The sequence below is a fragment of the Nerophis ophidion genome, linkage group LG13 (assembly GCF_033978795.1).
Source record: "Nerophis ophidion isolate RoL-2023_Sa linkage group LG13, RoL_Noph_v1.0, whole genome shotgun sequence".
Lineage (NCBI taxonomy): Eukaryota > Metazoa > Chordata > Actinopteri > Syngnathiformes > Syngnathidae > Nerophis > Nerophis ophidion.
The window spans coordinates 20,678,122-20,694,246 of NC_084623.1; the positions used below are offsets into that span (position 1 = coordinate 20,678,122).

General features: G+C 36.8%; 1 protein-coding gene across 1 annotated transcript; it reads left to right on the plus strand.

Annotated features, from left to right (window-relative positions):
• The first annotated feature begins 2,630 nt into the window (after positions 1-2,630).
• Positions 2,631-10,825, plus strand: LOC133564316 (serotransferrin-like). The gene is made up of 17 exons (XM_061918536.1): positions 2,631-2,785; positions 2,868-3,022; positions 4,634-4,733; positions 4,814-5,005; positions 5,721-5,850; positions 5,920-5,972; positions 6,138-6,301; positions 7,530-7,683; positions 7,768-7,931; positions 7,994-8,090; positions 8,447-8,467; positions 8,636-8,797; positions 9,593-9,743; positions 9,994-10,061; positions 10,129-10,310; positions 10,397-10,586; positions 10,653-10,825. Exons 1-17 carry the CDS (start codon positions 2,740-2,742, stop codon positions 10,691-10,693), a joined length of 2,070 nt encoding a protein of 689 aa, XP_061774520.1. The 5' UTR covers positions 2,631-2,739; the 3' UTR covers positions 10,694-10,825.
• Positions 10,826-16,125: the final 5,300 nt, after the last annotated feature.

Below are 16,125 nucleotides of genomic sequence, written 5' to 3' on the forward strand. Positions count from 1 at the left end.
GTCCCTTGGAGTTGCCAGTGCTCTCCCGTTACCCTCTTAGTGTGGATTAAAGACCCACAGCTCTGCAATTTAGCCCAGTAGTTGAACTCCAGTTTGTATATTTTAGCAATATTTAGGCACCTCACAATTCTTGGGGTGACGATTCAATTCAGAATCGATTCTGTGTTCGACACGATTCTAGATTCAAACTGATTTCAATGTAGTATATGGCATATAAATAATAACAAAACCCCCAAAAAAAGTTACAGGTTACAAAACCTCCTTTTGGTAGCTGACGTTTGACATATAGGTGCACCAAGTAAGCATACAGATGGCCTAAAGTAGTGTTGTTTTTTTAATTGTTCTCAAAATTATTGTTTTTATATATATATTTAGTACTTATATTTAATGTTTATATTCAAAATGTATATTTAGATTTACATTGAAATTTACCATTTGGATTAAATATTTTTTAATTTGACATTTACATGTGACATCCATCCATCAATTTTCTACCGTTTGTCCTATACATTTTGATTTAACATTTATATTCAGATTTATTATTTAGATTAAACGTTTAAATTTAAAATTATCGTTTATATTTAGCATGTATATGTACCATAAAGATTTAAAATTGATATGTAACATTTCGATTTAACATTAAAATGTAATACTTGTACTAAGATTTACTATTTAGATAAAACATGTGTATTTGACATTTACATTTATCGTTTACATTAACATTTCTATTCAACACTTTGTTTCAAAATTTAAATTTAACATTTATGTTTATAGTTTAAATGGAACATTATATCAAACATTTATTTTTAGTTTTAACATGTATTCATAAATATTATATTTAGATTCAACCTTTAGATTTCACATTAATATTTAATGCTCACGTTCAGATTCAGTATTTAGATTAATCATTCATATTTAACATCTATAGTCACCATGTATATGTTTTGGAACATTTATATTTAATATTTAAATTGAAGATTTGTATTTCACAATTAATTTTAACATTTAGATTCCACATTTAAATTCAGATTTACTTTGTAGATTAAGCATTCATATTTAACGTGTGTATTCAACATATATCTTTGTATGCAACATTTATATTTAACATTTACATTTTACCATTAATAATAACTTACATTTAACATGTATATTTATTATATATATTTAACATTTGAATTTACCATTTAGAGAAAACATGTATATTCAGCTTTACTATTTGGATCAAGCATTTATATTTAACATCCATATCTATATATACATTTAACAATTATATTTAACATGTATATTTAACAGTTGTACTATTTAGATTAAGCATTTATATTCAACATTTATATTTAACATTTGAATTTAATTTTATATTTTACATTCATATTTAACATTTACATATTACCATTTAGATTTAACATTCAGAATTGAAATTTGTATTTAACTTTTGTATTCGACATTTAAATTCAATATTTAGATGTAGATTTAATTTTTATATTCATATTTAACGTTTTTACTTAATATTTAGATTTAAATTTAACATTTTGATTGAACATTTATGAATGTGAGTGTGGAAGTTGTCTACCTCTGTTGGAGCTGTAATGAGGTGGCGAATTGTCCAGGGTGTACGCCGCCTTCCGCCCGAATGCAGCTGAGATAGGCTCCAGCGACCCCAAACGAGACAAGCGGTAAAAAATGGATGGATGGATGGATTTATACTTAATATTTACATTTAGATTCAACATTTATGACTGCTGAGTGTGACTGTTGTCTGTCTATCTTTGTTGGCCCTTTAATAAAATGGCGACTTGTCCAGGGTGTATCCTGCCTTCCGCCCGTCTGCAGCTGGGATAGGCTCCAGCACCCCGTAAGGGACAAGCGGTAAAAAAATGGATGGATGGATTTAGATTTTATCATTTATATTCATATTCAACATTTACATCTATATATTTATGTTAAACATTCATATTAAGATTGACTATTTAGTTTAAACAGTTACGTATACAAATTACATTTAACATGTATATTTACATTTAACATTTTTATTAAAAATTGAGATTTTACATTTAAATTCAACATTTATATTTAGATTCAACAATTATATTTGAAATCTAATATTTATATTTAACATTTAGATTTAGATTCAACATTTAAATTTAACATTTGATTTAATGTAGATTTAGATTTAGCAATTGGATTCAGAATTTAGATTTAAATGGGTTGATAAATGGGTTGTACTTGTATAGCGCTTTTCTACCTTCAAGGTACTCAAAGCGCTTTGACATTACTTCCATATTTACCCATTCACACACACATTCACACACTGATGGAGGGAGCTGCCATGCAAGGCGCAAACCAGCACCCATCAGGAGCAAGGGTGAAGTGTCTTGCTCAGGACATAACGGACGTGACGAGGTTGGTACTAGGTGGGATTTGAACCAGGGACCCTCGGGTTGCGCACGGATTTAATATATTTATTCAACATTTAGCATTCATATTTACACATTCATAAATGAGCTAAGCGTGAGAAAAGTAATATTAGTGTGAGATAAGCAAGATATATATTCCATATATATCAGCTGGAAAAGCGTGATTGGACCCCATGTGGACATTTTGAACTGAGCACACACATGCTCAATTAGGAAATGTGGGCCAGCTGTGTCTTTCACCTTTTTGTTGCTTTTGAGTTCAGAGTTTTGCTATAAAAGGCCACACAGGCTACCTTTCAGTCTGCTGACCTGGAGACCTTTCACCATGAAGCACTGTCTCATCCTGGTCCACCTCCTGCTTGCCTATCTGGGTAAAAACTATTTGCATGCAAACACACACTTTATTGGTCATATGTGATGGGTTTTTTATTCAATGTGTGTCTCTGCTGGCAGCCGCTGTCTTGTCGGCCCCTGCTGACACGGAAAAGGTCAGGTGGTGTGTCAAGTCGGACAAAGAGTACCAGAAATGTATGGACCTCGCAGCCCAAGCGCCCGTGTTCACCTGTGTGAAGAGGACCAACTCAATGGATTGTATCATTGCCATTCATGTGAGTTGTTGTCTTTTTTTTTTTTTTTTTTACACTCAAACATTACCAAACACTCTTCATACAAAATGTTTTCATTTTATTTTTCAAATAAACCAATAAAACTGTTAAAGTATACATTATGCAGACTGAAAAATATTGTGCAACGTTATTGCAAGAAAGTACAAAGCATCTGATTGGCCCCATAATTGTGACCATTACAGCACAAGTGAGTCCTTCTGTGTGCGCAGGGTTATGTAATGCTACTTTTGCCGCATAATGACACTTTGTGGAGGATTGTTTCTTTTTGAATTTATTGTTCTATAATAGAGGTTTTTAAATGTCACATTTCCCTAAAAAAACCCAGCAAAATCAACAGATGCTGCTTCAAACATGCCAGTGTTAATGCTAGTCAAAGATGGCAATGTTTCTTAGCCAGAACCGACTCATTTTCAGAGTTCGTTTCCAACATGGTCCCCTGTAGTCCTGTGAGGGGCTTTTAACCATTCATTTTAGAGCTGTCCGATAATGGCTTTTTTGCTGATTTCTGATATTGTCCAACTCTTAATAACCGATGTCAACCGATATATACAGCTGTGGAATAAACACAATATTATGGCTAAATTTGTTGTGATGCATTAAACAATGTTTTCCAGAATGAATTAACTCAAGTCATGGAAAAAATGCTAACATGGCACTGCCATATCTATTATTGAAGTGACAAAGTGCATTTTTTTTAACCTCCCTCGAAACAGCAGCTAGGAATTTGGGACATGCCCTGAGAGAGTATAAGGGGGTTGAGGTGGGCGATTATGGGGCAGGGTGGGGTGTGTGTATTGAGTCCTGGAAGAGTTACTGCTGCAAGGGGTTCTGGGTATTTGTTCTGTTGTGTTACAGTGCAGATTTTGTCCCGAAATATTTGTCATTCTTGTTTGTTGTGGGTTTACATTGTTAAAGTTGTTCATATGGCCCCCCTCAGTGTGACCTGTATGGATGTTGACCAAGTATGCTTTGCATTCACGTGTGTGTGAAAAGCCATAGATATTATGTGACTGGGCCAGCGTCCAAAGGCAGTGCCTTTTTGAGCTCTGTAGTTCTCCCTACATCCATGTACACAGTGGAGTTTTTAAAGTCATAAATTGTACTTTTTGAAACTATACCGATTTACGCTATTTTTTTTTTTTTAAAGCATTTATCGGCCGTTAGTATCGGACATCTAGTTAAAAATATTCATGAGTATTTTATCGCAACATTGTATGAGTCGATATTTGTTTAAAGGCCCTTGTGCAGTATATTTGGTACAAAGTTCTCTTATCAGCTTGACCTAAGGGTTATCTTTGATCAACACAGTTTCATATAGTTTGAAATATATATTAAATGATTTAAAATCAAAAGATTACTAATGTTCAGATTTATATTGGTAAAGATGGAGTTCTGTTTGGCAATGTGTATCTGTGGAAACTGATGCTGTGCAGCCCAATGATCCCAAAAGGCAGTATGTAAAGATTTTTAAGGGAGACTGCCAATTTAAGCTCACCTTATTACATTTCTCATTAATGAATTTATAATTCAGTTTAGAAATCTCATGCAGAAACAGTCCCTGAAAAGTTGAAGTAAATATCAGTTGTCTGACAGGGTGGCTTGGCAGATGCAATCACTTTGGATGGAGGAGATATTTACACTGCTGGACTGAACTACGAACTGCATCCCATTATTGCTGAGAACTATGGCTCCTGTGAGAACTATTTAATTTTAAGTCCATTTGACTATCAAAATGTTTCAAATGGAACTCGTTAACCTTTTTTTTCACCTTAGCGTCCGAGAGCTGTTACTATGCTGTGGCCGTGGCTAAAAAGGGCACTGGATTTGGCATTCAAGAGCTGAAGGGGAAGAAATCCTGCCACACCGGTTTGGGGAAATCTGCTGGCTGGAACATTCCAATTGGAACTCTGGTGTCTATGGATATACTGAAGTGGAAAAGCACTGACTACAAACCAATTGAGGAGGGTGAGTGACTGCTGTCAATGCATCTTGTATGTTAAAGACCAGAGATGTCAGAACTTTTTGGCTTGTGGGGCAACATTGGGCCAAAAAGTAGACTGCATGTAAAGTAACTGCTAAGACACAACTTGACTGTTTGACTCATACCATATTTACTACTGTGATGACCTCCCTCAGTTTTGTAAATGTCAAGCAGCTAAATTGCACCAACCGGAGTAAGTGTAGTTTTGCATGTTAGTGGATTTACATGGGTTTATGTATTGTGGTTGTATCCAAGGTTATGCAACATGTGTTAGAGTTCGGAGTAGTAAGGGTTGTATAAACCAATGCTGCGCTCAAACACTTGGTGAATTTCATGATCAAAGATCTGAATCCCAAAAACTACAATGTGGGGACTATTTCGCAGCAAGGGGACTGTCCTATCAATGTTCAGCTGGAAACACCCTGTGGGCCAGGCTTCATACTAAGCTTGTGACTTCTAGCAGGCCTGTGGGCTGTAATTTAAACACCCCTGTTAGACCAACCCATGTTTGGGTGAATAAATGTTTAAGTTAAATAGTATGGGGTGCACCTACCAGCAGACTGCTTAAGAGATGGTGTCAGTCAACTTAAATGTTACAAAAAAGCATACAGAACTTACCAAATGTAAGCACTTAAACGCTATACTTTAGAAATTTGACATCTAAGCATGTCTCATGACAGACTTTTTTTTCGTCCCTAGCGGTGGCAAGCTTCTTCTCTAAAAGCTGTGTCCCCGGAGCGGCCAACGAGACCAAACTGTGTGATGGCTGCAAAGGAGACTGCTCACGGTCCCACAATGAGCCCTACTATGACTACAGCGGCGCTTTCCAGTCAGTTTGCATCCATCTTTTCCAAGCATAATGTCTGGATACATAGTAATTGACGAACTGTTGCTGTAGGTGCCTGGTGGAAAATGGAGATGTGGCTTTTGTTAATCATCTGACTGTGCCTGGTAAGTTCCAAAGAGTTCCTGAGCCTTATTACATGAAGTATATTTTCGCAGTTTTCTTCCCGGTTTAAACCTAAATGGAAAGTTTGTGCTGTCTTCAAATATTGTCAAACCTGATCATTGCAGGGAAATGCTGCATTTTGTAAACCTGCTGTTTCCCACATGCAGATGGCGACCAGGCGAACTACGAACTGCTGTGCCCAGACAACACCAGGGCGCCCATGGATGATTACAAACAATGCCACCTGGCCAGAGTACCAGCTCATGCTGTAGTTGCCTGCAAGGACCCACAACTGGCAGAATTGATCTGGAGAAGCCTCACCACAGTGCGGGTAAGATGCATGACTCTAATGCAGTTTGAGAATCCGTGTAAGTCTTTTGGTACAAGGACCTGTTTTTGTTTCGGAATTTTCGTAATTTATTTACCAAATGTTAATTTAAATCAATTTACAATCTCAACTATGACTTAATGTTGAACAGGTATATCAAACATGATGCCCAACAGATGAGTTTGGCAGGTGTAAAAATGAAACCGCTGCTCTAAATGTGTCCACTGGATGTCACGATAGCAATTCTGTTAGGCAAGTAAATGGTTCATACTGGGCTGAGCAAGAAGTACTAGCAAAATAGGGCTATGGCTCCTCCCTCCACTTGTATGAAATATCAAATCTTGCTTTGGCACCTTCATTTCCAAAAAAAATTGCTTTTGAAAGACTTGGCTGCAGAGTTCTGAGAATCTTCTTCACAGAAGTGAATGAGAAACCACATCTTTGCAAGTTTGGTTGGCATTAATAAGTTTCACACAAGAAATTTGACTTCCTGAAATTGTATTCCCCTCAAAATGTGACCTCAAATTGATTGCATTTGTGAAAGCTCAGATTCTGTATCAGGAGGAAACACAATTAGTAACACTAATGTGCCATGTCTAATATTGCATTTTAATAGTTCTGTAAAATTTTTAAAGTTGAACAGCGATTTACTTCAGTGTCTCTGAAATTGTTCGTTCTTTGAAGCGCATTTTCCCATCAATACAGTGATTCTTACAAGGCAGGGAGTGACTCGGCCCACTTGAATACTTCAAGTTTTTATGGGTTAGTTAGGGCAGGATTGATGTAAGGGAACATTATTTGATAAAGGTTTTTTGTCTCGAAGGCTGTGACTTTCAGTTAATGGCTTTGTAGATTTTTTTTTTTTTTTTTCACCATTTCAACCAACTTGAAGTGTTGTCTAAAGGGCTATTTGGAATGTACTTCTATTTTGGCCCAAAGAACCATCTACTTATGCCAAAACTTTCCCTCCATGCACCCTCTGAGTAAAATAAGTTTTACACTGGGCATAACTTTTAAAAAGCAGGATTTTAGGTGAAGCAATAACTGATTTATTCGAAGGGTAATTCAGATTGGTGAACTGATTTTAAGACTTGCTAATGAAACATCTAAAAGTTGCCTGATTACTGAACTTGACATACATGCTTCTGCTGTATGCTATTTCTGACAATGAACTATTTAGCAATCATTGGTATTGTAGTTGGTGGTTTTAACTTTCCCTTTTTTAAACCAGGACTTCAACCTGTTCTGCTCAAAGTCGTACGCTCCTGCCAAGAACCTGATGTTTAAAGATTCTACCGTGTCACTTGTCAAGCTGCCTGACAACACAAACTCCTTCATGTATTTGGGTGCCACATACACGGGCATTGTCCGTACCCTGACAAAAGGTATTGACATACAAACCTGTAAGGCAAGCACTGTCTTTATTATTATTATTTATTTATTTATTTATTTTTTTATTTTTTTTTAAGAGGTCACTACAGTTAGCAAAAGCGGTGCCATCACATGGTGTGCAGTGGGTGCTGCTGAGACCAGCAAGTGTGACAAATGGAGCTCTAACTCTATGGTGTCTGGAGACTGCAGAATTATTTGCCAGGAAGGCCCCACAGTTGAAGCCTGCTTGAAAATGATCCTGGTAAAATCTTGCTTTTTAAATTTTTTTTTAAAGTAGATTAAATTTTGGATTCTCTCCTCTAGCGCAAAAAAGCAGATGCAATGGCAGTTGATGGAGGGGAGGTGTTCTTAGCTGGGAAGTGTGGTCTGGTTCCAGCCATGGTGGAGCAGTACAATGAAGGTACTTTTTTTTTTTTTTTTTTTCATGAAAAAGGGACGTTTTTGTGGTTGGTGCACTATTTGTAAGTGTATTTTTTTTTTTTTTTTTTGAATGTTTTAATAAAAAAATTCTTCTGCGGCCCGGTACGAATCGGGCCACGGCCCGGTGGTTGGAGACCACTGGTCTAGATGACACTATTTTGCTTATAAATAGTTGGTATCTTGTGGAGCAGCATAAGATTACGTATGTAAAGTCTGTCTTGCACAGGTGACACAGGGGTGCATACAGTATATTGACAAATGTTCAGGAGTTTTCTTACACAAATACATGACCATGTAAAAGCAACTGACTTCTATGACTTTGTTTTCCCTCCACAGTAATGTGCAGCATACCTGAAGGTAAGCAACTGTCCTCTTAGCTTGATCACATGCAGCTAGGCCAGAAAGGTGACAAACTGACAGCTGGACTAGATGGCACCCAATCAAACCACCTTCATTGATGTCCACCTCCTGCATGTGCCTGACTTTGATTATCTGGCAAGCACTGTTCTTGATATTTTCATGTAGCATCGGCCTCTTACTTTGCCGTGGCTGTGGTCAAGAGGGGCTCAGGGGTGACCTGGGACAACCTGAGGGGGATGAGGTCCTGCCACACGGGCTTTGGCAGAACGGCTGGTTGGACCATTCCCATGGGGGAAATCTATAAGCAAACTAATGACTGTGACTTCAGTAAGTACTCCTTTCCTTATGGGGGGGGGGGATTTATTTCAAGCATTTCTGGTCTGCTCGCTCTGCAGGTTTTCCAGACTTACATTTCAGAGCTTATACTTTGAAGCACTGTAAAACACACCATAAATGGTGTCAATTGGAAAGATACAAAAGTGCTAATTTACATTATAAATCCTTTATGCTAGTGATATCAGCTTTTCACAAATTTTACATAAAGATACATAATTATGTACAATAAAACTACTTTCTAGGGTCAAATGGTGCATAATCCTAAGAGTGAAACATTGTAGTTTTTGAAGCCTGCTGTCAGACCATAGTGTTGTCACCACCTTAGAGTATCAATAAAAACTCTGCTGCGTACAGTCAAATCCCCTTCAAAAGTGCAAGATTATAACTTCTATTACCAGTGGTTGTTCAGACTTATTCTACTGCTCCTGTGGAACATTTTGCACTTTAATTACTCTTTCAAACAAAATACTGAAATTTGAAAAGACTCACTTCAAAGGACACTTCCTGAGTTTAAGCCACTTTTTTTTTTTTTTTTTTAACCCAACATAAAATGAGTTTGATTCTCAAAATGTTTCACTTGCTGATAACAGACAAGTTGTTAATGTCAAGTTGCTTGCTAAAAAATTAGTCTAGTGTTTTCTCGACACAATCAAATTGCTCAGACCATAAAACAGACGGGCACTGGCCCATTACATTATTATTCCCCAGTGCATAACCTGATCTGTTTTTTGCTACTAAAACTGCATTCTTGATAGTGTCTAAGAATATCTCCCCCACCTTCCTCAGCCAAGTTCTTCAGTAGCGGTTGTGCTCCCGGCGCACCGGCCGACTCCCCATTCTGTTCTCAGTGCGCCGGCAGTGGCAAAACTGTGGCTGACGAGTTCAAGTGCAAGGCCAGTGCTGAGGAAAAATACTACGGCTATGCTGGTGCCTTTAGGTAGGATGGTAGCTGTGGTTATGGAAAATACATTGACTATTTTTTTTTTTTTTTAATTAGCCCTCTGCATTGACAACATTTGAAATGTTAGTATGACACAAAGCTGAGTGATAACCTACTGTACATTGTTTTTAGCATTTTTAATTCATGTTTTACAAATGTTATCCTTTGCGTTGAATTTAAATTTGGCCCCCCTTTTACTTTCAAAATCTTCCCATTTCATGAAATATATTTTGCTCCTTAATTTTAGATGCCTTGTTGATGGCTCTGGTGATGTTGCCTTCATTAAACATACAACTGTCCAAGAAAACAGTGATGGTAAGACTTGATGAATCTTATCTTCAGCCATTTTTGTAACATTCAAAAATGTGCCTCTTTCTTGTAGGAAATGGTCCAGCATGGGCTCGCAATCTCTCCAGCAGCGACTATGAACTAATCTGCCCCAGGAAGCCTTCAGTTCCAGTTACACAGTTTAAAGATTGCTACCTGGCAGCCACCCCAGCACACGCTGTGGTGACACGACCAGAGACCCGCAATGATGTTGTTCGTATTCTTCAGGATGAGCAGGTCAGACTACAGAAATATTTTTAGCATTAAATACAATTTTGCTGTACTTCACATTTAATCCATGTGACTTAATTTTTTTCCCACAGGCCAAGTTTGGAATGGGCACCACTACCAATTTCAAATTGTTTGAGTCAGAGTCTGGAAAGAATCTGCTCTTTGAGGACTCCACAAAGTGTGTCCAAGAAGTTCCTGCTGGATCCAGTTATGAGAAGTTTTTAGGAATGGGGTACATGAACACCATGAATGTGCTGAGGCAGTGCAGTGACATCACTTCAGGTTTGTACTATTCCTCACAAAGTTGACTTATGGCTAACTGTATTTTACTTTTCAACTGTTTTACAGATCTGGAGAAACAGTGCACTTATAGCTGCCAGTCAAACTAGATGTTTGTTCAGCCTGTCCCTCGCTGACTCAAACTCTGGATTGACATGTAACAATGTACAACATTTCCTTGTTCCTGGAATGTTTTCCTCACATGTACTTTATTGCTCAAATAAAGCCTTTCAATGACTAGAGTCTTGGTTTTGAAACTGTTTCTAAAAGGTCACATTGAAAATGATGGTCTGTTACCAAACTTCAGTCTTTAGTTTGGACATAGCACTCTTAAACTGGTCACCTGACTACAACATTCTGACTGCAGTGTGCAAATAAGTAATTTGGCTGAAGGTGGAGTCTGCCAACCAAGACATTTAAAATGGTGCAAAATCAGTTTGAGTTGTAAATATGTGCACAATGTTGTTTTTATAAATCCCAGCAGCATGTAAAGAAACTAAAATCTAACATTGAAGTCCACACACAGCGAGGCACTGATATTTTTACTTTAAATTTCTATAGTTGAATTTCAGTCTTTTAAAATACTAATGAACTTTCTATTTCTTGCAAGTCAAAGGTTGACAGCAATCTTTCACATGTTATGTGAAGTCTATTGACATGCTTTTCTACTATATGCAGGTGTGGAATTAATGTCTTGACCTCAAAGTTAGAGTTATCACAACTGAATTTAGAAGGTATTGGTGTGGAATTGTGGACTGACTGCTTACCACCTTTTTAAAATCTGAAGATTTTTTTATTTTTTTTTTATTTAGCTGGAGAGACCTACACACCGACCCACTATCTGCAGTTATGCCACAACGCAGTCATTGGGCTCTTGCTATGTTCATCTGCCTCCCACCTTGACAATTCATCTCACCATGCAATTTCCACCAATGATTTGCAACAGGATGTGTAGGCATCTGACTGGTGCATTACTTTCAACGCAGGCACAGCAAGAAACACGATAAGTTGTACCCTTTCTTTCATGCATAACCAGTTAAAACCCACCTACTCAAAGTGTGCAGTCATTACCAACACACTTTAATGCCATGTTACGAGTGTTGTCCTAACGCCCTATAAAATTAAAACATTTAAATCTTAAGTCAAAAAGCAGAAAATAAACTGTTGATCAACTGGTCTAAAAGGGGGGTCTGTTTAAAGGCTAGAGTATACAAATGAGTTTTAAGATGGGACTTACATTCTTCTACTGAGGTAGTATCTCTGTTACTGGGAGTGCATTCCATAGTACTGGAGACCAAATACAAAACGCTCTAAAGCCCGCAGACTTTTTGGGGGTTTTGAGGATCACTAGGAAGCCGGAGTTTTTTGAATGCAAATTTCTTGCCGGGACATATGGTACAATACAATCAACAAGATAGGATGGAGCTAGACTGTATTTTATACGTAAGTAGTAAAACCTTAAAGTCACATCTTAAGTGCACAGGAAGCCAGTGCAGGTGAGCCAGTATAGGCGTAATATGATCAAACGTTCTTGTCAAAAGTCTAGTAGCCGCATTTTGTAACTACTGTAATCTTTTGTTATACGTAGGAAGACCCGAAAATATGTTACAGTAATCGAGATGAGACGTTACAAACGCATGAATAATGATCTCAGCGTCGCTAGTGGACAAAATGGAAAGAATTTTAGTGATATTACGGAAATGAAAGAAGGCTGTTTTAGTAACACTCTTAATGTGTGACTCAAACGAGAGAGTTGGGTCGAAGATAACCAGATTCTTTACCGAGTCGCCTTGTGTAGTTTGGTTGTCAAATGTTAAGGTGGTATTAATAGGTGTCGGTGTCTAGCAGGACCGATAATCAGCATTTCCGTTTTCTTGGCGTTGAGTTGCAAAAAGTTAGCGGACATCTATTGTTTAATTTCATTAAGACACGCCTCCAGCTGACTACAATCCGGCGTGTTGGTCAGCTTTAGGGGCATGTAGAGTTGGGTGTCATCAGCATAACAGTGGAAGCTAACATCGTATTTGCGTATGATGTCACCTAGCGGCAGCATGTAGATCAGGAGTCACCAACGCGGTGCCCGCAGACACCAGGTAGCCCGTAAGGACCAGATGAGTAGCCCGCTGGCCTGTTCTAAAAATTGCTCAAATAGCAGCAATTACCAGGAGCTGCCTCTATTTTTTAAAATGTATTTATTTACTAGCAAGCTGGTCTCGCTTTGCTCAAAATTTTTAGTTCTAAGAGAGACAAAACTGAAATAGAATTTGAAAATCCAACAAAATATTTTAAATACTTGGTCTTCACTTGTTTAAATACATTCATTTATATTTTTACTTTGCTTCTTATAACTTTCAGAAAGACAATTTTAGAGAAAAAATACAACCTGAAAAATAATTTTAGGATTTTAAACACATATACCTTTTTACCTTCTAAATTCCTTCCTCTTCTTTCCTGACCATTTAAATCAATGTTCAAGTGTGTATATATATATATATATATATATATATATATATATATATTTTTTTTTTTTTTTTTATTGTAAAGAATAATAAATACATTTTGATTTAATTCTTCATTTTAGCTTCTGTTTTTTCGACGGAAAATATTTGTGAAATATTTCTTCAAACTTATGATTAAAATTCAAAAAAATTATTCTGGTAAATCTACAAAATCTGTAGAATCCAATTTAAATCTTATTTCAAAGTGGATTTTAACCTATTTAAAACACGTCATCAAAATTCTAAAGTTAGTCTTAATCAGGAAAAAATACTAATGTTGTTCCATAAATTATTTTTTTAAATTTTTCAAAAAGATTCAAATTAGCTAGTTTTTCTCTTAATTTTTGTCAGTTGAATTTTGAATTTTAAAGAGTCGAAATTGAAGATAAACTATGTTTCAAAATTGTATTTTCATTTTTTTTTCGTGTTTTCTCCTCTTTTAAACCGTTCAATTAACTGCATTTTTCATCATTTATTCTTCCGTAAAAAATGTAAGACTGAATTACAGACAGAAATACCCATATATATACATATATATATGTATGTATATATATATATATATATATATATGTATATATGTATATATATGTGTGTGTATATATATATATATATATATATATATATATATATGTGTGTGTATATATATATATGTGTGTGTATATATATATATATATATATATGTGTGTGTATATATATATATATATATATGTGTGTATATATATATATATATGTGTGTATATATATATATGTGTGTATATATATATATATATATGTGTGTGTATATATATGTATATATATGTATGTGTATATATATATATATATGTACATATATGTACATATATATTGTACATATATATATATATATATATATATATATGTACATATATATTGTACATATATATATATATATATATATATATATATATATATATATATATATATATATATATATTACATTTAAATTGAACAAATTGGCTATTTCTGGCAATTTATTTAAGTGTGTACCAAACTGGTAGCCCTTCGCATTAATCAGTACCCAAGAAGTAGCTTTTGGTTTCAAAAAGGTTGGTGACCCCTTATGTAGATGCTGATGAGTGCAGGGCCAAGGACCGAACCCTGGGGAGCTCCACACGTTACCTTAACATAGTCCGAGGTCACATTGTTATGGGAGACGCACTGCATCCTGTCGGTAAGATAAGAGTTAAACCAAGACAAGGCAAAGTCTGACATACCAATACGTGTTTTGATATGCTCTAATAAAATATCATGATTGACGGTACAAAAGCAGCGCTAAGATCAAGAAGCAACAACATAGATGACGCCTCAGAATCCATCATTAGCAATAGATCATTAGTCATTTTAGCGAGGGCTGTCTGCGTAGATTGATTTGCCCTGAAACCGGATTGAAAGAGTTTACAGAGATTGTTAGACGTTAAGTGTTCATTTAACTGCTGTGCAGCAATTTTTTTGAGGATTTTCAAAATAAACGAAAGGTGTGACACCGGCCGGTAGTTTACTATGAGGTCAGGATCGAGGTTAGATCTTTTGAGCACAGGATGAATAATTGTTTTTTTTTAATACTAGGGGAACAGTGCCAGAGGAAAGTGGTAAGTTTATAATATCTAGCACTGATTGACTTAATGTTACAAAAAGCTTCTTGATAAGTTTCCAAGGAAGTGGGTCAAGTAAACATGTTTGTTTTATCCCATTTATACACCGTAGCAATTCCTCTAATGTTATTTCATCAAAATGAGAGAGACTATTTTGGACAGCAATATCCGTCGTACATACAGTCGTATCTGTATTAACAGACCATCTAGCCCTCAAGGCCAGGGTTACCATTTACAAGGCCTACAGCAACCTTTTATGGAATATGCATCACCCATTAGGATTTGAGCGGGTAGTACATGCTCTCCTTAGGGGCAGATATAAGTTTTACTTCTTTCTGCCCCTTTTTGTTCCATATTTGAAATGTTGAATAGTAGGATGCAGTGTTTTGTCAGTGGTCAGCTCACTGTGGCCCTTTAAGATTGATTGCTCCATTCACCATTCTTGCCAAGCGGTTGCTACAGGACCTTTGAAGGAGAAGCTTGGGGTAGGATGACTCTATTCCTCATTCCACTTTTTATAAGGTGGTTGAAGGGTTCAATGTACAGCACTGTTCTAAACCGAGGCATTTCGGAGACCCTCACAGCACAACTTCCCCACTTCTCCGCCGCTAGTCAATTTGGACATGGAGTAGTGGTGTATTTGAGGCTCCAAATTGATAAGACAGTTTAGGTTACACTTTTCTTGGGAATGACCAGATGTTATTAGTGATTCCCAGAGCCCCCAAAAAGGTCTGCAGGCTATAGAGCGTTTTGTATTTGGGCTCCAGTACTCTGGAATGCCCTGCCAGTAACAGTTAGAAATGCTACCTCAGTAGAAGCATTTAAGTCCCATCTTAAAACTCATTTATACAACCTAGACTTTAAATAGGCCCCTATTTAGACCAGCTGATCCGCCGTCTCTCTTTTTGGCTCTGTTTCCCTCTCCTCTGAGGAGATGTTATCAGGTGCCCACAGATCAGTTTCCCCCGAGGATGCACTAGCTGTTCCAAATCGGGACCAGGGATGGACCACTGCTCCATGCATCAGTTGGTGACGTCTCTGCGCTGCTGACGTGTCTACATACAAGAGGATCCACAGCTGGCCTCACTAGGAACTGGACTCTCACGTTAACTGTATTCACTCAGTATCCATTGCACCGGTCCCGCAAGTGGCGGTCCCTTCCAAGGTTTCTCATCATTCCCTTCGGGTTGAGTTTTTTTTTTGTTACCCTGATGTGGAATCTGAGCTGAAGATGTCATTGTGAATTGTGCAGCCCTTTGAGACATTTATTATTAAGGGCTATATAAGTAAACTTTGATTGATATTTATATTCTGATGTTCAAGAGAGCCAATCATGCCATCAGGACTGTTTGATCATAATGATCTGTACATCGGGAAACTGGGGAAGCCAACACAATACATGGTAGAACTCTTTTGGAAAAGATGGATTTCTGA